The sequence below is a fragment of the Mastomys coucha genome, unplaced genomic scaffold (assembly GCF_008632895.1).
Source record: "Mastomys coucha isolate ucsf_1 unplaced genomic scaffold, UCSF_Mcou_1 pScaffold15, whole genome shotgun sequence".
Classification (NCBI taxonomy): Eukaryota; Metazoa; Chordata; class Mammalia; order Rodentia; family Muridae; genus Mastomys; species Mastomys coucha.
In genome coordinates, this window is record NW_022196897.1 from 158,701,142 (window position 1) to 158,723,811 (window position 22,670).

General features: G+C 48.6%; 1 protein-coding gene across 4 annotated transcripts in view; it reads left to right on the forward strand.

The window, feature by feature from the left end:
- The first annotated feature begins 6,028 nt into the window (after window positions 1–6,028).
- Window positions 6,029–22,670, forward strand: part of Cass4 (Cas scaffold protein family member 4) — a 40,772-nt gene continuing 24,130 nt past the window's right edge. For all 4 annotated transcript variants that reach the window (XM_031372892.1, XM_031372893.1, XM_031372894.1 and 1 more), the window contains exon 1: window positions 6,029–6,555. In XM_031372892.1, coding sequence (XP_031228752.1) covers window positions 6,520–6,555 — 36 coding nt within the window. In that variant the 5' untranslated portion in view covers window positions 6,029–6,519. The remainder of the gene's footprint in view (window positions 6,556–22,670) is intronic.

Consider the following 22,670-nt stretch of genomic DNA (forward strand, 5'->3'; position numbering starts at 1 on the left):
GAACTGTCTATCCAGCAATCCACAAAAGAGGGAACTCTTAAAAAGTGTGACGGAGACAGCATGGCTCTCTCCACAGCTACGGCTTCTGGGAGGCTACAGTAGAAGGGCAGAGGCTGAGCTGGCCCGGTCAGTCCACAAAGACAAATTGGACATTTTTCGTCTATTCCTCAGTTTAAGGAAGGACTGGAGGGTGAGTGTGATCGGGGTGCGTGATGTGAAATCCCCAGAGAAGCAAGAATGGTGTTCTGGGACAGGGGGCGCAGTCTGTCTAGTTCTTTGATTTGGGTCGCTTGGCTCTTTGTTTTGTTTTGTTGTTGAGTTCTGTGTATCAGTTAGATACCAATCCTACCAGATGTTTAACCAACAGATATTTTTTTCTCCAGTGTGCACGCATGTGTGTGTATGCATATGTGTATATATCTATCTGTCTTTTGAGGCTTGCCTGTCTTTGTCTCCTGAGTGCTGGCATATGTTACCACACCTATCTCTTGTCCCTTTCTGTAGGCTGAGGTGATGAGGTCCCAGCCCTCAACCTCTCCAGTGCTGGGGTTAAGCAGGTGCCACCATGCCCAGCCTCACTCAAGTGTATACTGAAGTCAACAGCATAATAAAGCTGTGACTGAAGTCAGTAGCGTAATAAAGCTGTGGTTGCCAGGGTCTGGACCTGGGTTTGCATCCTAGCACCCACAAGCTTGTAACTACAGTTCAAGAGGATCCAACACCCTCTTCTGGTGTGTTTGGGTACTGTGTATACATGATGGACAGAGAAAACATCCACACGCAAAAGATAAAAATAAAATCTTAAAGGTGAATTTTATGGTACTTGAATTAAATCTAAATAGAGATGAGTGGGTAGGTGGAATGGAGGGTGAGTAGGTGGGAGGTTGGAGACAGGGTCTCATTCTGTAGCCCAGACAAACCTGAACTCACTATGTGTTCCAAGCTGACCTTAGACCATGGCTATCCTGCTTCAAGCCTGAACTCACTCATGCATTCCAAGCTGACCTTAGACCATGGCTATCCTGCTTCAAGCCTGAACTCACTATGCGTTCCAAGCTGACCTTAGACCATGGCTATCCTGCTTCAGATTCCTGAGTGTATTTGTATTACAGCTGTGAACAGTATCTGACTTGGTTTCTTTATTGGTTTAAAAACAAACAACCTTAGGCTAGAGCGATGGCTCAGCCGCTACCAAAGCTTGCTATTCTTTCAGAGGACCCAGGGTTGGTTCCTCAGAGCCCACATGATGGCTCATAACCAGCTGTAATTCAACTCCCAGTGGACCCGACACCCTATTCTTGATCTCCATGGTCATGAGGCTCACATGTGGTACACATACATATATGAAGACAAAGCACTCATACATGTAAAATAAAAAAAAAATACAAATGTAAAAGGTCTCCAGGCAGGACCAGTGAGGTGGCTCAGTGGATGAAAGCTCTTACCACCAAGCCTGAGCGCCTAAGAGGGACAGCTGAAGGCTCTTACCACCAAGCCTGAGCACCTAAGAGGGACACCTGCTACATGTTGTTCTAAGCTTCACTATGGCACACTATGGCATCTGTGGCAAACTGCTACACACACATGCACACACACACCATGATGCTGCAACAAAACATCGTGACCAGAAAGCAACTTTGGGAGGAAAGAGTTTATTCAGCTTACACTTCCATATCACTGCTCATCACTCAAGGATGTCAGGACAGGAACTCACGCAAGGCAGGAACCTGGAGGCAGGAGCTGATGCAGAGGCCATGGAGGGATGCTGCCGACTGGCTTGCTCTTCATGGCTTGCTCAGCCTGCTTCCTTATGAAACCCAGGACCACCAACCCAAGGATGGAACCACCCACAATGGGCTGGGCCCTCCCACATCAATCACTAATTAAGAAAATGCTTTATGAGCTGGAGAGATGGCTCAGAAGATAAGAACACTGTTTGCTCTTCCAGAGGTCCTGAGTTCAAATCCCAGCCCGGCTTGAAAGAAAATGTCTTACAACCAGATCTTTCTCAGTTAAGGGTCTCTTCTAAATAACTAGTTTGTATATCAAGTTGACATAGGACTGTCACATACACTAAGCAAAGTTATATCTACTCTGCAAGGAGGCCTTGCATATCTACCAGGCAGACTCATCATCAGAGCATGTGATCTTTCCTGAGGTCCCAGGGATCAAATCCAGGGTCTTGCACAAACTAGGCACACACTCTACCCATCAGCCACATCCCAAGCCCAATGATGGCCAATCTTGATTTACTAAAACATTCACATATTTCCTGAAAGACTGAAGTAAGATCTCAGATGCATTCAGATAGAGAGAGAGAGAGAGAAAGAGAGAGAGAGAGAGAGAGAGAGAGATGTGTGTGTATATCAGAAAGACAGTATCTTTTTTTTTTTTTTTTTTTTTTTTTTTTTTTTTTTTTTTGGTTTTTCTAGACAGGGTTTCTCTGTGTAGCCCTGGCTGTCCTGGAACTCACTCTGGAGACCAGGCTGGCCTCGAACTCAGAAATCCGCCTGCCTCTGCCTCCCAAGGGCTGGGATTAAAGGTGTGCGCCACCATCGCCCGGCTGACAGTGTCTTTCAGAAGCACCATCAGTCAGCAGCATCACACCTGAAAACATGATGTCACATTAGCAAGGTTGTCACACCCAGCCAGTGTTTACACTTCCATACAGATGTGCCCTAACAGAAGCTAGCCCTTAACAGAATAGGGGCTAGCTGTTTCACCAGATGAATTCAGTTCCTCATAAGTAAAGCATCTATCACAGTCCAGCTACTCTTTGAGACTGCTCAATGCGTGGGGAAACAGCTGGCACATGGCACACCAAGCCTGAAGGTTAGACCAGTCCCAGGTGACTGGTAAGCCTAGAGAAGGCCCTGTGGGCCTAACCAAACCCTAGTGCTCTGCAGGCTCAGCTTCCTCTCCGCTCAACCTTTCAGTGTGTGGCAGTCCCATGGTACAAATGTCAACCAATGGGATGCAGCCTGCCACCATTATCCTCCTCCCTGCTGAGCATCGCAGAGAGCATGGGAGACCCTTCTCTCCAGGATCTCCAAGATAGGTGACCCTGACAGGGAAGACCGTGGGCCCACAGTTGGGCCCTGGGGGTAAGAGTTCACCAGGTACCCACAAGCTCCTCTCTGTTCTGGTTTCACAGCTTCTCCAGGTGTTAAAACAAACACCACCACAAGAAAGGGGGTTGGGGGGGTACTGAAGGAGCAAAATCAAGAGTTCTGTGGCTGGAGAGCATTCATTGCTCTAGTAGTGCGGAAAGCTGGACTACTGATATTGAAAGCCTTATTCTTCCACAGTTTCATGCATATTCACATAACATATTTTAAGCACACACCCCCCATACACACACTTAAATAAATATAAAATCTTTTTTAAAAATTATTTCAGAGAATTGTGTGCATTGTGAGTGCCGGGCAAGCCTCAGTGGCTTACAGGCTCACATGCAGAGCAGATCTAAGGAAACAACTTCAGGTGAGCTCTGTGGAGCCCGTCCGTCCGTCACCCAGAGGATGTGTGCCCAGTCACTCTTGCTTTCACTTGACTGACATCTGGCCAAACACTCGCCTCTGATCTCTTCCTCCCATTTCCCTAATAGCTGATGGCATTTGGGCGTGGCCTTGGGTTTGGGTAGTTTTATGAGTATGTGTGCTAGGGATGTTTTCACTCTTTGGGTTTCTCTCAGATCCCCACATTCATTCTTGCTTTAGAAATTAAGCAACAAATGCTTTTTAGTTGAGTTCTGCCCTACTTAAAGCATCAACATAGGGACCTGGGTTCAGTTCAGTGGATAGAGTGCTTGCTTACCATTGACTCCCAGTACCACATACGCTGGTATGGTGCCTGTAATCTCAATACTTGGGAGGTGAAGGCAGAAGGATCAAGGCCATCCTTAGCTACATGGAAAATGTGAGGCCAGCCTGGGCTATATGAGACTCTATTTCAAAACAAAGAAAGGGTTGCTGGGAGTGGTGATGCACACCTTTAGTCCCAGCACTCCAGAGGCAGAGGCAGGAGGATCTCTGCAAGTGAGGCTAGCCTGGGCTACAAAGTGAGTTCCAGGTCAGCCAGAGCTGTTACACACAGAAACCCTGTCTCAAAAAAAAAAATAAAAAATAAAAAAGGAAGGAAGGAAGGAAGGAAGGAAGGAAGGAAGGAAGGGAGGGAGGGAGGAAGGGAGGAAGGAAGGAAGGGAGGGAGGAAGGATGGAAGGAAGGAAGGAAGCTGGCATGAGGGGGCTCACTTCAGTAAGTATCTGGACTTAAAGTCAGTAGCATAGCAGCTGAAGAGACTCAACACCACCTGTAACTGCAGCTCCAGAGGATCGGACGCCTTCTTCAGACATCTGCAGACACTGCCTGCACATTTACACACATATGGCCAAAACACCACACACATTTTAAAAAACTGGATAACTGACAGGAGAGTCACCAGCGACCAGGAATGTCCAGCTCTGTGAGTGAGAGTACGCCTTCTGATTTGTCCCTGTGTGCATAGCAGTGGGCTGAAGCTCTTGCTGTCACCGAAGCCCTGGCCCTTGGGATTCACAACCCCTCTCTGCATCTGCAGGATTTCCTATAAAGGAACACAGCCTCTGTTCTGACACAGCCCCGCCCTCTTCAGAACTCGTCTCTAGCCCTGCTCTCTTCAGCCCCATCTCTCTCCGTGAAAAGCCTTCTGGAAATTACTCCTCCTTCCCTGTGGACTCTGGCAGGGAGCACATGGCTGTCAGCTACTTCTAAATTGGTCTTTTTTTTTAAAAAAAGATTTATTTATTATTATTATAAATGAGTACACTGTAGCTGTCTTCAGATACACCAGAAGAAGGCATCAGATCTCATTATGGGTGGTTGTGAGCCACCATGTGGTTGCTGGGATTTGAACTCACAACCTTCAGAAGAGTAGTCGGTGCTCTTACCCGCTGAGTCATCTCTCCAGCCCCCTGTCAGCTACTTCTATTTGCTTGGTAAGACAGACTCACAGCAGAGTCCAGACTGACCTCGAACTCCGAGGTGGCCCAGAACAGCCTTAAAATCGCAGCTGTTCTCCTGTCTCAGCACTGTAGATGTGGGGATGGGAGCATGCCCAGTTCTACATCTGTTTAGGAAGGAATCTTTTCATCCTGTGTAGTCATCGTCCTGTCTAGTCATTGTCCCTTCCCTGTCAGCTACCGTCACCTGCAGATTGCTGATCACTGGTTCCTTAAAGATCATTTCAGACAGGGATAGCATTTTATCTGTTTACTTCTTTTGATCACATTTATTTTATGCACATGACAGCGTGCATGTGGAGGTCAGAGGACAGCTTCTCCCACCACCTAGTTGCAAGAACTCCAACAAGTTTTCAGCTCGGCAGCCAACAAACAGCTTTATCCACTGAACCATCTCACCTGTTCAATTTTTTTTTATTTGCTTTTTTTTTTTTAAACTTTGAGACAGGATTTCATTATGTAGCCCTTACAAAGCCAAAACTTGCTTTGTAAGTCAGGTTACCATTGAACTCACAGAGATCAGCCCGTCCCTGCCTCCTGGGAGTGCTGGTATCAAAGGAGTGTGCCACCACCGTCCAGCTGTGACACACCTTTTAAATCCCACACGTGGGAGGCAAAAATAGATGGGTCTTGGTGAGTTCAAGGCCAGCTTGGTCTACAGATCGAGTCCCAGGCAAGCTAGGGGGAACTGCTTAGAAGAGGGGATCCTTATGCTGAAGTGAAATGAAGCCCAAGCTAGGTTTGTTTGTTTGTTTGTTGTTTTTTGCACTCCGTGGCAGAGTAGCTCCTCTCTGGATATTGGGTCTGAGTTAAGGAAAACTTTGGACTTGGGAAGTCGTGAGGACTCCACTTTGTGAATGCCAGCCAAGTGTGGAGCTGCACTGGTGCTCTTAGCAGCGCCTGCTAAAATATAACCACCGAGGATCATCAGCGTGAAGGTGAAGACAGAAAGCGTAGGGTTCAAGAGCAGATCCTCTGTCTTCCTCAGCAGGCAGTTTAGTCCTGTTACCCCAGCTGTCACACCACAGGGGATAGGGGCAGGAAGGAAGACATGCTGGCCCCCCAGCGGAAGTCCAGCCACTGCTTCACCAGGGAAATGCGTTGGCTCGCTGGGTGGGAATCGTTCCATAGTCTTCAAGGGACCAGAATGTGGAGTGATCCTACGCTGAGCTGCTCAAAGTAGGAACTTCACCTTGTAAAGCAGAAGGGTGGGTTTTTCTTTTTTCTCCTTCTTCTTTTGTGGTTTCACACAGTAAATGAGTGTCAGTCTCCACTTACCGATGAAGTGAGACGTCAGGCGTGGAGGCGTGGATGTGGCCTGAAGCTCTGGCCCCGCCTCCTCTGCCCCTTTCATTTGACTCTCTTGAAAGAATATTCTCCACTGTTTCCATGTGTTGGCGAACTGTTCCATAGAGTCCAGCTTCTGGGAACCAGCCAGCAGCATGCAGTGACATTGCATCATTGGGCCCTGGAACCAGACATAGCTGCGGAACTCAGAGGAGCCTGCTCACATCCCCGCCATGAGAGGCACCGGCATCAGAAAGGGTACACCCAAGGTAAGTGACTGATGGGGCTGAGAGCAACTGTTGACTCAACTGTTCTTATCTTTGAGTCTCTAGTGACACGGGTAAGTTATTAGTGGCAGGCAGGTTCGGGGTGAGAAAGCTTTGCTCTTTACCAGATGTTGGCTTCAAGATGACTGGAAAAGACAGGGCAAAATCGGCATGAGGAAGACCAGCCCAAGCCCCCACTGTGTGTCTCTTCACCACCCAGCAAACTTCTTAAGCATTCTCTCTTTCTCTGCATCATGAAGGTGTTTAGTGCGGCTCTTAGGGGTTCCGGCTGGCGTGGGGACTCACTTCTCTTAAACAGAGAGCTTAGACTCTTGCTGAGTCGAGTAAGGATGCCCATGGACTGCCTTCATGTTCCTTTGGGTGCTGGGGACTGGAACTCTGGTATAAATTGCCAGTCTGGGCCACGAGCCAAGAGATGTTCCTATAACATGTATATAGGAGGGCACAGTGCTAACCCAAGAAGGACACTGGAGCTTGAGATATGACTCAGTGATGAAAAGTACTTGCTATATAGGCATAAGGACCTCAACTTAGTACCCAGTACCCACATAAAAAAATAGGCATGTATCTGTAACCCCAGAGCTGGCATGGTGGTGACAGCAGGGTCCCTGGAGTTCTCTGGCCAGCCTCCCTAACTGAACAAGCAACTCCAGCTTCAGACACAAAATATAAAGTGAGCGGGTGATGGAGAAGGACGTTGTGATATCAACCTTTGGGTTTCACACATCCATACTGTATGTGGGGGCAGTGGAAGGAGGAGAGACCACAGGAAAGTGAAGCTCACAGGCAATGCTTTTGTGTCCGGTCCTACTCTTCCAAAATGCAATAGAATGGTAGATACAAAAGAGCCATGAAACAGTGGCTAAGTGGGAGGCTGCTTGTGGAATTAAATGTTGCTTGTCATTGTGATAGTAACAAGTGTTGGGTGTGGGGTCCAGGGTCTGTGGGGACTCCTTGTTTAGATGACTTGTAAATATCTGAGCTGAGAATCTTGCCCCACAAAGTGCTGGGGAAATGAGTAGTTGATGGAGCCCCAGCAAATCTTTCACCCAAAGGCATTAGTTCCCAGCAGTTCCGGGCAGCTTGTCCTGAATACAGCATCTGTCTGGAGATAAACAGATGCCACAGCTCTGCTCACTATGGCTGTTCAGTTGCTTGAAAATAAATAGCCAACCCCGCACTCCTCCCTCCTGGGCTGTCGATGTAGTTCTGTTGGTAGAGAGCTTGACTCTAACTCACAGGCACAAAGGCCCGGGTTTTGTCCCCAGTACGGGCAACACAGGCCTGTAACGCCACCACTTGAAGACAAGATGATGGGTAATTCAAGCTCATCCTCAGCCAGGGCCATCCCAGGTTTATGAGACCCTGACAACCACAGGACATGCTTCATCCCTGTGCATTTGGCCTATATCCTTACCTTCACATTGATTTTATGAGCCCATTTGAACTTCAGAACAGTCTCCAAAAACACCCTTTCCCACCTTGTTGGCTGTAATGCATGGGTCTGTTTGTCCAGTCCAGGCTTCACCCCAAGGTCACAGATGGTACTCTTTGCCAGGTCTTGTCTTTAATCTGGAATAATCCACTTACTATTCTTCTTTCATAACTTGTCAGTTCAGTTCTGTTCTGTTCTGTTTCTGAACCACTGAGATGTTTTTAAGACCCGAAACTTGATTTTATTTATGCACCACCCATTCTGCATGCTTTATATGTCACGGTACAATCTATAAGCATATATGTATGTACATCTAGGCATTGATGTGTAGCCCGCTTGTCTGTTTGATGCAGGTCTCAATAACTATCCATCACTTGCTATGTGTGCACCCGGTGCTCCATGGAGCACCCCACTAGCTCTCATTCCCTTCGTGTGTGGATTCCACTTGCGGCCTTCCCACAAGACAGGTGTTACTCTCAGCCTCATCTTGCATATGAGGAAACCGTCCAACCCCCATGGACAATCAGCTGTCCTGCCAAATCCGAGCAGGCAGACTACATCTAGCTCCCTGGCTCACTGTGGTCTCACCTGAGACATGGGCTCAGTAAACTGTGTCTACAAAGAGTCAGCTCATGCTGTGGGGGTGAGGAGTGTGGCTTAGACTCTCAGCTCTAGGGAGGCTGGAGGCAGGGCTTGGGAGCAGGCGTTGCTGCCATTTCAAGGCCAGCTTGAGCCACATAGACCCGGCCTCTAGAAACAAACAAAAAGCCAGATGATGTTTCTCACTTTGCAGGGCCTGTGTAATGTCTGTTGCGCCATGCCCTATTTTTAAGACTCTTTAAAATACGGGTTCTTTCTTAACTCACTGATAGGCCATCTAGATTTGGAGCTACAATCTCGGCTCAGGCAAGACACCCCTTTCCAGTAAGGTAGTACCTGAGGGGACCCCTGAGTGGGGACCCCTGAGTGGGGGCCCAGTCTTCATCTCCTAGCCCAGAGGAGCCTCCAGCTAACTATTACTCCATCTCTTGGGTGTCTGTGTAGATGCAATCAAGCACATGTATTTCTCATGTCCCCTTCCTGAGTTTTACTAGTTAGCCCCGGCTGGCCTCAAACTCCTAGAGATCTATCTGCCTCTACAATACTGGAACAGAAGGTGTGCAGCACCACACTCAGTTTCACATCCTTTTCTCACATAAATGAGCAGGAGCAGTGGGGGAAGAGCGGGGGGATTTCCGGGCGTGTTACTGTTTACAATAGAATCAGCATGTAATAGAATACAATCATTATATAAAACAGTCAATATCTCATATATAATATAGTCAGCATATAGTGTAATATAGTCAACACTATGCATTAGATCACACTGGTACAATTGATCTGCCGCCAGTTGACCTGCCTGTGTTAATTTGTTGTCTCACTGTTTTGCTTTTTAAAAAAAAAAAAAAAAAAGATTTATTTATTATATGTAAGTACACTGTAGCTGTCTTCAGACACACCAGTAGAGGGCATCAGATCTCGTTACGGACAGTTGGGAGCCACTATGTAGTTGCTGGGATTTGAACTCGGGACCTTCAGAAGAGCAGTTGGTGCTCTTAACCATTGAGCCATCTCTCCAGCCCCCACTGTTTTGCCTTTTAAATGACATTTTATTTATTTAGTTTGTGTGTACATGTCTGGAGGATGGAGGTGAATGTCCTGGATGTGTGTAGTCAAAGGGGGACAAGTTGCGGGAATCAGTTCATTTCTTCCACCCTGTGGGTCCCAGGGAGTGAACTTGGGACATGAGCCTTGCTGGCGGGAGCCTTTCATCACTGAGCCATCTCACCGGCCCTCATCTGCTTCCTAAACATGCACCATGCTTGAGTGGGCAGTGCAGGGGAGGAGTCCCTCTTCTTTGAGTCATTTAACTTAAAGCCCTTCCCTACCATCCAGGGCCACTTGCCCACTTAGATGCCAAGTTCAAATGTGTCTTCTGGGGGTAAATGAGCTGCTCGTTTGCCTCTGCGCTGGCTGCCTGGTTGTTTTATAAAACAGGGGGGAACACTTGACATTCCGTGTGATATTAGGGATAGGAAACCCTGGTGACCTCAGCAGAGGGAAGTCACGTGCAATGAGCCTGTCATCATCTTCGTTGGCCTACTGGCTGGCTGACCTCTGCTGAAGAAGTGCTGGAAATGGCTCAACGAGTAGAAGGTGCCAGAGACCTGAGTTAGATCCCAGGACATACAGGAATCTCAGGACAGGACAAAGAAGAGAACTGACTCCTGCGAGTTATCCTCTGAGCTCCACATGTGTGCTGTGGTGCATGCCCATGCACACACACACACACACTAAGTACATGGACGGATGGACAGATAGCCAGATGGACGGATGGACAAGTGATAAGCCATTTAAAGAAGTGCTAGAAACTTGTTCTAAAGGACAGAAGGAGCTGTCATTGTGCACTTGGGGGTTAGAGGCAGGAGGATTTTGTGCTTGAGACCAGCATCTGCCTCAGAGGGGAGCCTGTTTCAAAGGAGGAAGAGAGGGGAAATCAGTGGTTTATTACATATGAGTTCTTAGTTCGACTTCTTGATGTCTTTAAAGCTGCCTTACTGTCTGGGCAGCATAAGGCACAGCCTGTGCTCTCAGACTAGGGAGGGAAAGACAAGAGGATCAGGAGTTCAAAGCCAGTGTGGACTACCTGAGATCCTGTCTTCCCTATCTGCAGAGACAGCTGTGTGCTCACTGGTCCCTGAAAGGACTTCACAGCACCAGCACCGTTACCATATTACGGAAAGTGATGGGCCCCGTAGTCACCTTTACCTTTACCTTTACCTTTACCTTTACCTTTACCTTTACCTTTACCGTAGTCATCTCCCTTCTGAATGGCAGGGATTGTGTCTCCGAAGCAGCAGCCCCTCCCCTCTCCATTCTCGAGTCTGAGCAAAGACTTAGTAGGAAAACAGAGCCTTCCAGGCTCCTCTCTCTTCTCCTACCCTGCAACCTATCACATGGGTCCCCCAGCGGCCCCACCCAGGATCTAGATGCCTCTCTGAGCCTCGATCTAACCACACCCCAGCTCCCCCACTATCCCACACACTCCCATCATTTTCTCACCCACCTTGTCTTTACACAGCAGAACTAGACATTGTCTGGGCCCGCTTTGGTTCATGATTGGTGTGTTTCTCTCTGAAAAGGCATTGGAGGGTCCAGGGGATACGACAGGACACAACACACAACTTGCTTACAGTGCTAACGGTACTTCCAGCAGTGTGTGTACACATCAGGTACTAAGTAAATGCCTCCTGGTCATGTGTGAACAGGCAGTTACAGAGAAGTAGACACAGCCCTTGCAACATAGTCCCACCGCAAAGACAGGAGCAGCACTTCCTAGTTCTTAGTTGTCAGGTACCTGGGAACAGAGGTCACCCTGCACTCTGACTGAGCTCTCTAGCCTGAACACCACTTGACCTGGATTCTTGAGAAGTGGCCCCTCCTTCTATGGCCACATTTAAATTAGGTTTAAAGTCAAGGTCACAAAGACCTTCCCTCTGAGCTTGCCAGCATGGTCCCCCATCACCTCGTGAGCACAGGACCCGATGAGAACACACAAGCAAATGCCTCCACTGTTTAACCTTTCACCCCACATGGAGTCCTGGGCTGTAGGAGTTCTGGAGTGTGACGACTGGGCCGATACTGCAGCTGGATCAGAGCAACAGACAGTAAATGGACACAATGACTTCAGGTGTAGCAAGGTGGCCTGACGGTGGTAGAGAGCCATCATGGAGATGCAGTGCCAGAGAGAACATACCAGGCAAAGGAAGGAGCATGTGCAAAGGCCCCGTGTGGGGACTGAATCCCAGGAAAGGCCAGAGTAAACAAATGAAGTGATTGTCCTGAAAAGAGGCTGGGGGTGGGGGTGGGGTCAGTGGAGTAACGGGCCTCATCTGCTGTGTCAGGACTTCAACATAGGACAGGAAATTACTCACCTCCATCGAGCGGATGACACCCTCTGATGAGGTTTGAAAACACTACTTGGGTTGCTATGCAACAGAAACTAAGTGAGGAAGGACAGAAGCCTAGAGATGCACTAGAAAACACAAGGCTAAGGGTTTTCGCTTCCATTCTGGATAAAAGCATCCTGTGCCCATTGTCCTAGAGAGGAGTTCATTTTCTCTTAACTTAGTGGGCAGGGGGAGGGGTTACTGTTGCAGCCATGGGCGGAAGACAAGTGGCCCTCCATTCATTCTGTACATACAGAGCGTTGTGGCCATTCATTCATTCTATACACACCGAGCGTTCATTCTATACATACCAAGTGTGGCCCCCCATTTATTCTATGCACACCAAGTGCCTACTGTATGGCAGGCACTATTCTAAATGCCACAGAGGACCAAGTGTCCACTCCTCCTCAGTATGTATGTATTTATTCAGAGGCAGAATCTCCCTATGGATCCCTGGCTGGCCTTGCTGTGTAGACCAAGCAGAGCTTGAACTAGGAAACTGGCCAGCACCTGCCTCATGCGTGCTGGGGTTAAAGGTGTGTGCCACCAAACCAGCTCTCTCATTGCCTCATTGACAGCTCTTCTCACTCACGTATAAAACCTACGGCACACTCGCTGCGAGTTCTCTTATTGAATAACGACCTTTATCTTCCGCCCATCTTACTTCCTGTAGAAGACATTTTATTTAAAAAAAAAAAATAGGAAAAGACTGTCACCACAGTTGTGGATCTTGAGACAAGGGCCAGCATCAGGAAGTTCAAAAGAAAGTGATCGCAGGCCGGCGGAGTCAGAGAAATAGGGAAGCGGCCATGGAAATGCAGTGCAGCGGGCAGCACCACGCAGGCAGCGAGCAATGGGTAAGGGAGGAAATGACTGAGGCCGGGAGGGGAAATCACTCCGAAAAGGAGGGAGGTGGAGGCTGCTAAGAAAGCTACCTCTGAGGAGGAGGCCGCCCTCCAACAAAAAAGTTGCAAAAAGGGGGAACTACAGTTTCTTTTTTTTTCTTTTTTCTTTTTTTTTAGGAACTAGTTCCAAAATGTTTATTGCTCATGAACCAATTACTCAGCCTAGAGTTTTGCTGTGTGCTCTGCAAGTTGGAGCCTAGCTGTGATGCCCTGCCTTGACAGCAACCTTGGCTCCGGGCCTCCCACAGGAGCAGCAGGCACCCCAAAGCGGCTCCTGACACCCAGAGAGCCTCCCCCTGTGGGCGTACAGGGCGTAAATGTAAACAGTTGTGCTCTCCACTTTGGTTAAATTTTTATTGAAAGAGCGTGTGCGTGTGTGCACCACCGCCCTCACGAGTGGAGTTCAGAGGACAATTTTCAGGAATCCGCTCTTGCCTTTTACAGTGTAAGTCCTGAGGGCTGAACGCAAGTCAGGTTTGATGACAAGAGCCTTTCGGCACAGAACCCTCTCCCTGGCTCAGGAGTGGGGTTTGTTGTTTGCACAGGCAGGCCGCTCGTCTGCTTCTCCTAGGGGAACCGAACTGGAGAAGGAAGGAAGCCCAGGATTCCTGCTCCCAGAGATGAGATGCCTGCCACCTGCTTAACAAGAACAAAGGACTCGTGGAATGTTTGTGCCAGGTTCAGAATTTAAGCTCGCCTAAGCTGAAAGAGACATAAAAACCCACGCCAGTCCCTAAAGTCTCAGGGCTGCTCCCGTTTCCTGTGAGTGCTTCCCAGGCTAAGGACTCAAAAGCCACTGAAAAATGACCAGCAAGGACCAGCCCTGGGGCATGAGCTACCCTTTAGCCTGGGCTGAGTTCATCCACAATAAACCCAGGAACCGGGCATGAGTGGGCGCATGCTAGCAGAAGAGCTGCCATAGTAGGGCCCTCGCCTATGCGGACTGGAAAGCTGGCCCCGCAGGGCTCTTGCCTTCCCCTGCATCCTAGTTGAGTGAGTACTAAGCTTCGAGCACCTTGCAGAGCTGCGGTTGAATGACTTCAGCCGACAGACTTTGAGCTCTCCTTGGTCAATCAAGTGGAAAAGTCACATCCCCCAGGGACCTGTAGGCCAGAGAGCTTTTAGGTTGGGCACACAAGTAGTTCTTGACATACATTTGTAAAGTAAATATAATTTACATATAATTTACATTTAATTAATATACATGCCAGGGAACTAGCTCGTTAAACTAGCTCTCCTTCTTCTTCTTCTTCTTCTTCTTCTTCTTCTTCTTCTTCTTCTTCTTCTTCTTTTTTTGGTTTTTGGTTTTTGGTTTTGTTTTTTGTTTTTTTGGGTTTTTTTGAGACAGGTTTCTCTGTATAACAGAACCCTGACTGCCATGGACTCACACTGTAGACCAGGCTGGCCTGGGACTCACAGAGATCCCCTTGCCTCTGTCTCCTAAGTGCTAGGATTAAATGTGTGCATCACCACTCCCACCCCCAGATCCCACCAATTATCATTACACATCAAGCACAGAGTGGGGGTGTCGATGTCTGTGGAGGAGCAGTGGGGGGGGGGGCTCTGCAACTCTGCTCCCTCCAGGTTTCTCTTAGGTCACAGCACAGAGAGTGAGTCACTCTGTGCCCCATGAGGCCTTTACTGTTCCCTCATTTCAATTCTGAGCATGAGCATTCGTAGGCATGGTGACTCACAACATGTATGAGTCTGAGGCAGGAGGATTACCATCAGAACGAGCACAAGGTTGGGACGTGCTTCAGAGCAGGCCAGTCAGGGCTACACAGTAAGACCCTGCCTCTAACAATGACAACAGACCCTGAGCTTAGACCAGGAGCCCCGAGTACCTGTTTCTACACACACACACACACACACACACACACACACACACACACAAAGCTTGTTCCAGGGAGTGGGCAAGACCCAGCCCCGCTGGGAACCAAGTGGTCAGGCTTTAGGGAAGAACATGTTTCGTTTCTAGCGGTGGTTTGGGAACTTTTCTATGGCCACAGCCTCTTCCTCGTAGGAGGCACTGCCTTCTAGGCTCATAGAAGACACTGTAAATGCATGGCCTTTCCACTAGAGCCAGCCGGAAGGAATGACCACCAGACGGGTCAGCATTCCCTCCCACCATGCAGCCATCAGCTTAAAACTCTGGACTTTCTGGGTGGTGGTGGCACACGCCTTTAATCCCAACACTTGGGAGACAGAGGCAGGCAGATTTCTAAGTTCGAGGCCAGCCTGGTCTACAGAGTGAGTTCCAGGACAGCCAGGGCTATACAGAGAAACCCTGTCTCGAAAAACCAAAAAAAACAAAAAAAACAAAAAAAAAAACACAAAAACTCTGGGTTTATGCCATCAGTGAGGGGCGGTTTTGAGAGGAACCAGGAAATAAGGAATCCTATCTCCCTAGGTTTCCCCTTTCCTCATCAATGTGGCCTCATCGCCCAGTCCACCGGCTTCATTCCCTTTTTGTCCCTGGTGCTTCTGGACGAGGTGGCCACTGTGGCTGTCTGTCTCCAGAGGAAGTGCAGGAAACCCAGGGAAGGTCTGTGTGGAAGCTGTGCCCAGACCCCTCGGAAGCTTTGGTTTCTGTCCAGAGAGACAGGCCAGAGCAGGTGCTGGGGAGGCCTGCCAGGCATACCTCCTCTGTGTTCCTGCAGGGGCACTGCAGACAGTGAGGGCCCATAAGCAGGGATGTGCACTGTGCAGCCTCACGAGGAGGAGGCTGTGGAGTGACTGGCTGCCTCTGGGTCCACAGGGGTCCGAGATGAAGGTGAATGTGGGTACAGCCCTCTTGTCTGATGCCCTTTCCTCACGGCGGACTGCCATGGGCCTGTGCGGACGACCCTGGGGTTATTTTATATGGGCCTCCGGGAAGTCGGCAATCAGTTTCCAAAAGAATGATACCTCGGGGAAACAGGTTTGGAAACAAAAGTAGAGAGTCTATGTTTTACTTTAAAGCTACTTTCTGTGTATCTGGGAAAGCGTGGGAACATCTGACATCTTGGGCTGGGAAAAAAAAAAAAAGAGAGAATTGCTACCAGGCCAGCCTAGGTTACCTAACAAGAGCCTGAGGCAAAGACAAAACAAAAGGTGACTTATTGCCCAGTTTCTTGAGAACTTAAATGTCACATTGCATAAAAAGAAACCAGAGTGGCGGGGGGAGGGGAGGAACCCAGCTGCAGCCTTTCAGATAAATGGCACCAGGTCACTTTCTGCACACTCTAGAGACGGTCTGGAATTTTCAGCTCACCCCTACAGCTGTTCCCCTTGGGCCTCCAGCTACTTGGCACTGTTTCCAAGGCCACTCCAGGGTCTGCAGTCCTTCCAGTCGCTACATCTAGGATGCTGCAAGCAATCACTTGTTACCTCATTTAAACATCTCAAATCCCCTTGCTGATGGAATTCAGGATGGAGAGAGGCTGTCTGGAAGGGGGTGGGCGGGCAGCACTGCCACATGAAACAGCTGGGTATAGTTCGATTCTGAGGGCGAGTTCTGGGCATGAAATGGGAAGCCTTTTTGGTATTCTAAGTGACTCTCCCAGTTCCCTATAGCTCATGGAATTTTACTTTAGTGAAAATACAGCTGTGGAAAGATTTTCAGGGGAAAATAACAGTTAAGAAGTGGCTTCATGGTGGGTCATGGCGGTGCAGGCCTTTAATCTCAGCACTCCTGTGAGGCAGAGGCAGAGGCAGGGGTGGTCAGATCTCTGAGTTGAAGGCCAGAGTGAGTTGGTCTACAGAGCAAGTTCCAGGACAGCCAGGGCTACACAGAGAAACCCTGTCTCAAATAAAATAAAATAAAATAAAATTAAAAACGAGAAGCAGCTTCATGCTATGCCTGGTGGCACAGGCTTGTAACCCAGTTACTTGGGTAGTGGAGGCAGAAGTATCACAAGTTCAAAGCCAGCCTGAACAACTAAAGGCATCTGTCTCAAAAGAGTAGAAAGACATGTGGAGCCCAGGGTGCTCTGGGCCCCAGCTTAGAGCCCCCAGGGTGCTCTGGGCCCCAGCTTAGAGCCCCAGTATGGAAAAGACAGAGGCGGGAGAAAGGTTAGTCAGGGAGAAAGAAGGAAGCTCCTTTCCTATGCCAAAGGGCAGTGATGAAGTAAGAAAAAAGGAAAGAGCGACAAGGGAAGACAGAGTCAGAGAGGATTGTGAACGGCAGGTATTGGGGAGCGGTAGAAAGAGGGGGCTGCCGGTCTGGTATTCCCTTGCAACTGCAGATCTCACAAGGGTGAAGAAAGTGGGCACATGGCTCCGTCCGATGGTGTCACGAATGTCACTGTGTCCTGTGCCTACACTGTGGCTAATGTGTCCCATCGTGGCAGACCCTCCTGCCAGCTGAGCCACCTCCCCTGCTTGATCTTTGTGCACAGAACCCAGAGCATTTTGCAGCTGGTCGTGGAGGAGGTGGGGAGCAGCCTCCTTGGCTGCTTAGAGACTCATCCATCCTTCCTAGACTTGCCTGAGCTGAGAGTCTCTTCCAGCGTTAAGAACTTGAATATCCGTGCATCTGCAGCTGTATTCTGTCGAATTTAGCAGGTTAAGGGTCCACGGTCTTCTCTGTGTGCCTTCACTACGAGCCTGTCCTTGGACTGCAGGAGCATACAGTCCCAGTGGTTCTCAGGGGTTGAGGCAGCAGCTCAGTGGTAATGAGATCGCTGGGCCAGCAGGAGAACCGAGTTCAGATTCCCTGATCCACTAAAAAGCCAACCCATATCAATATTCTCAGCACTGGGGTAAGGGGTTGGGGAGGCAGAGACAGGAGGATCCTTAGAGCTTGCTGGCTGGCCAGTCTGTGGGGGACCGGCCAGCGGGCCCTCACTCCGTAGGTGCTCTCGGACTGGAGATTATTGAGTACCTGTGAAAATAAGTGGGTGAGAAAGAGACAAAAGAGATGGACAGCAAGTAGCTGTATCAATCTCAGCACTGGGGTAAGGGGTTGGGGAGGCAGAGACAGGAGGATCCTTAGGGCTTGCTGGCTGGCCAGTCTAGTTGCTTCAGTGAGCTCCAGATTCCATGAAAGACCCTAACTCAAAAAATAAGATGGTGTGCCTTTGGAGACTCTAAGGTGGACATACATGTGAGGATTTTCTCTCCCTTTTTGGTAAATTACAGACAAATACTGTTAGGTGACACCCAGCGGTTGTAGGAAGGCTGTGTGGCTAGGTGAGTTTCACAGGATCTCAGTGCTACAGCTCCACAGAGCTGACCATCACATCCTCTGTCTGGGTGTCTGTCACCTCACACCAGAAGTGGCACCACAGGAGAATCAGTCAGACATTCTGCTTCTCCCTCCGGGCCTCCCACTCCTTCCCTTTTCAGAAAGTGTGGGTGGGGAGCTTAGAGGTGGTCGGGGGATTTTCATCTTGCTCTTGGAAACTTTTCTTTCTTTCTTTTCTAAACATAACGTACCTTGTTTTGTTTTAAATGATGGAAAGTGAGCATTCTCAGTCCAGTGGACAGGAAGACCATCTGCTCAGCTTTGGTCATTCCTAGCTGAGCTTTGCATCCTGACAATACAGACTGTCCTCAAGCTTAGCTTCCTCATAAAGCTGTATAGTTGGGGGCTGGAGAAATGGCTCCGTGGTTAAGAGGCACTGGCAGTTCTCTTCCGAAGGACCCAGGTTCAAATCCCACCACCCATGTTATACAACTGTCTGTAATTCCAGTTCCAGGGTATATCACACCCTCCCACAGACATACATGGAAGCAGAACATCAATGTAAATAAAATTTAAAATAAAAGATATACATTGGGCTCTGTGAGAGAGCTCCTCCATGTCCCATATATCCACTGACTCCCCACATGCACTGTCTATGTGCTCCACATTTTTATTTATTGTTAGGTTGTATATTTGGTGTTCGATGGTGCATTTGTGCCATAGTTTGGGTGTGGAGAGCAGACAGCACCTCTGTATAGTGAGTTCTCTCCCTTGCGTCAGTTTTGGGGCTCAAGCATCTTCAGGTTTACACAGGAAGCGCTGCCACCCACTGAGCCGTCTCACTGCCAGTGTTGCTTTCTTATCATGTGTGAGTGTGTGTGTGTGTGTGTTTTGCCTGTGTATATATGTGTGTGTACCACATATGTGCCCGGTACCCATGGAGGTCAGAGGAGGGTGCTGGATCTCCTGGGACTGGAGTTACCAATGAGAGTGAGCCACCATGTGGGTGCTGGGGATTGAACCTGTGTCCTCTGGAAGAGCAGCCATTGCTGTTAACTGCTGAACCATCTCTCCAGCCCTGTAGTATATTTTCTATTAAAGTGTAGTTTCTATGTAACCGTCCTTCTGTGGGCCTCAGAAGGGAAGTGAGTCTTTCACCTTCCCTAAAAATGAAGAATTCTTGAAAATGAGCCATGGCCACTGTGAGGCGGAAGGCTGCAGTGTTCAGTGGGGCCACGTGTCAAAACTAGAGCTCAAAGGGGCCCGTGGTTACCCTGCTATGCTGGCCCTTCCACCCTACAGGGACTGCCACCTTCTGTATCCCTGTCTTCAGTGGAAGCCATTGCATGGCTTCTCTGTCCCCAGCTCTGAAGTTGTTTATTTTAGAAGCAGAGGAGTTTTGGAACGAGTTGTGAAAAATAAAAGAAGCAGGAAGCAGGATTGGATAACATTATGCTGACTGACCCCTGATGTGGAAAGAGGAAGGAAGGAAGAGAAGGCTCCAAAATAGCTGGACACTTCAGGACTTCCGGGATCTTGCATTGGGCACAGGTGCTCACATCCAATGGCTGTGGATTTTCACCTTCCAAGAGAAGCAAGGTGGGCCTTTTAAACCCAGCCATGAGTGCAAAATACAGCTTACTGCTTCCCTTGATCCTCTTGGTGTTATTTTCTTCTTATTCATTGTTATTACTGTGTGTATATGTGTGTGATGTATATGATATGTGTGCATGATGTATATGATGTTGTATGTATGTGTGATGTATATGGTGTGTGTGTGCATGATGTATATGATATGTGTGTGCATGATGTATATGATGTGTGTGTGCATGATGTATATGATGTATGTGTGTGCATGATGTATATGATGTGTGTATACATGATGTATATGATGTGTGTGTGCATGATGGATATGATGTGTGTGTGCATGATATATATGATGTATGTGTGTATGATGGATATGATATGTGTGTGTACGATGTATATGATGTTTGTATACATGATGTATATGATGTGTGTGTATGCATGATGTATATGATGTGTGTGTATGCATGATGTATATGATATGTGCATGTGCATGTAGAGGTCGGAGGGATTCTGTAGTGTCAGCTCTCTGCTTCCAGTTTTGTGTGCACTCTGGGGATCAAGCTTAGGTCAGCAGGCTTGCTCAGCAAGCATCACTGCCTGCTGGCCCATCTCCAGTCTGCCACTTCTCTCAGTTTTTCCTTCTCTCTGGCTTGGTTCACCAGAGAGCAAGGTGACTCTTTAAAGCCAGCCTGTATGCCACAACCAACACCTTACCCACATGTGTCATAGCTGCTGTGCCCACAGAGGGATTTCCTGCCCAGACCCTACCTGGCATCTCTGTGCTTCAGTGTTGCTTTAGTGCTAGGCTGCAGCCCAAGACTTGCAGGTGCCAGGCAGCTTCTACCAGGGAGGCACACCCCAGCCTATGCCATTCTTAAACCAGCTCATTCGAGATTTGAACTCAGTTAGCAAATCCGACTTAAGCTGAGGAAACAGACTATGGAGATGGGACAGTCACAGCCCAAGGTGATGGGCCCAGATCTGAGTGAACCCCAAGGCACTGTCTCTGCCTGGTGACCTTGGGTACAGAAGTCCCTCAAGCTCCCCTGCTCAGAAGTGCCCCAGAACTCTTAGAAGGAAGCTGACCAAGCAAACATCCAGACCCCTTCCCCAGGTATGATACTTGACTTTATGCATTTTTCCCTCTTCCATAAGCTGGAAACACTAAAATCAAAAGTGCAGTTGAGGAACAGGCTCGTGCAGGAACTGTGCCCACCCAGCCTGCAGAAGAGATTCTGGCTTAGTCACAGGGAAAACACAGATGCCAGGATGGAACTGTGGTTGCAGCTGGTCCTGCTTCGAGCTAAGGCAGGATACTGCTGCGCTTCCTCTGCTGGAGGTAGGATGGTGTGGATCTGTCAGCTCCCCCAGACCCCTGCCTCTCTGTGAGGCCCTCTTCCAGCAGACCCAGGTCTTCTGCACCTTTCCCTGCAGCCATGGGGAATCAGGCTCCACCCATTTCTGGCCTCCTGTAGCCCATCAGCCTTGTACTCTATATATCCACTTTCTACCTAGCCATAGAGTATAAACAGTAGCTGTTGTTTAAAATTTTAATCCAATTCCAGGGGGTTTCTACTCCGCCTTTGATCATTTGGTTCCTGGATAAAAGACACACACCTCTTATTTACAATAAGCCTCAAACAGCACAAAAGCTGGGCAGATATCTACCCTCTATCCTATTAAAATTTACTTTTCTATTGATAACCCTGAGTTATTCCTTACTATGTTTTAACTGGGCTGCTCTTAACTCCCACGTGTGGCCAGCCCACGGGGCCACATTTGCATGACTCACCTAACCCATGAAGACTTTTTCTTCCCTATTCACCTTCTCCCTCTATGGTTCTCATCCCACCCACCCACCCACCCAGCCCACTCCCACAATCCCAAAAACCCTTAACCCCACCTATGTTTCTTTTGCCCAGCTATTGGCTGCTGGCATCTTTATTTACCAATTAAAAATAACTTGGGACAAGGTCACATAGGTCACTTGGGTCAACATACAAACTCTTTTGTCTCTGGGACCCACAGTTAACATTACAATATACAACAAAAGACCAAATCTCAACAAGTAGCCATGGCAGAGATCAGAATTCTGGCGACTGTGCAGGGGATCCACCTGCTTGTTCTCCAGTTCCTGTGAATCCTCCATTCCCCCCACCCTCACACCTTTGCCTGGGGGCCACATCTCTCTTCCTCTGCCGACAGGCCCTCTCAACACCTTCCCTCTAACTAATCACCCCCAGATAGTCACTGTCCCAGGAAGCCTTCCCTAAGCCCCCTCTTACTGAAGCTTCCCCACCGCAGACATGGCTTTTAAAAATTTCCCATATTTCCATTTCTGTCCCACTCAAAAAGCCTCTTGTCCACTTCTGTGGAGGTTGAATATCTTACTCATAAGATAGTCCATTATAAAGATCAGAAACTATCAAACTGTCACGCTTACCATGGTGCCTTTAAGGAGCTCCTGGCAGGGGCACATTCCTATTTGTGTATATCCTGGTGAATGAGTGGATGGATGGATGGATGGATGGATGGATGGATGGATGGATGGATAGATAGATGGATGGATAGATGGATGGGTGGATGGATGGATGGATGGGTGGAAGATGGATGGTTGGATGAAGGATGGATGGATGGATGGATGAAGGATGGATGGATGGATAGATGGATGGATGGAGAATGGATGGATGGATGGATGGATGGAGGATAGATAGATAGATGGAAGATTGATAGATGAAGGATGGATGGGTGGATAGACAGATGGATGGATGGGAGGGTGGATGATGGGTGGATGGTTGGATGCATGAAGGATAGATAGATGGATGGGTGATGAGTGGATGGATGGATGAGTGTGGATGGATAGCAGGATGGGTGGGTGGATGAAGGATGGATGGAAGATGGATGGATGATGGATGAATAGTTGGATGGGTTGATAGATGGGTTGTGGATGACTTTCCAGATGTCTTCAGCTGAATAGAGTTTGCACACTGATTCTTACAGGTGCACAAGGTTCC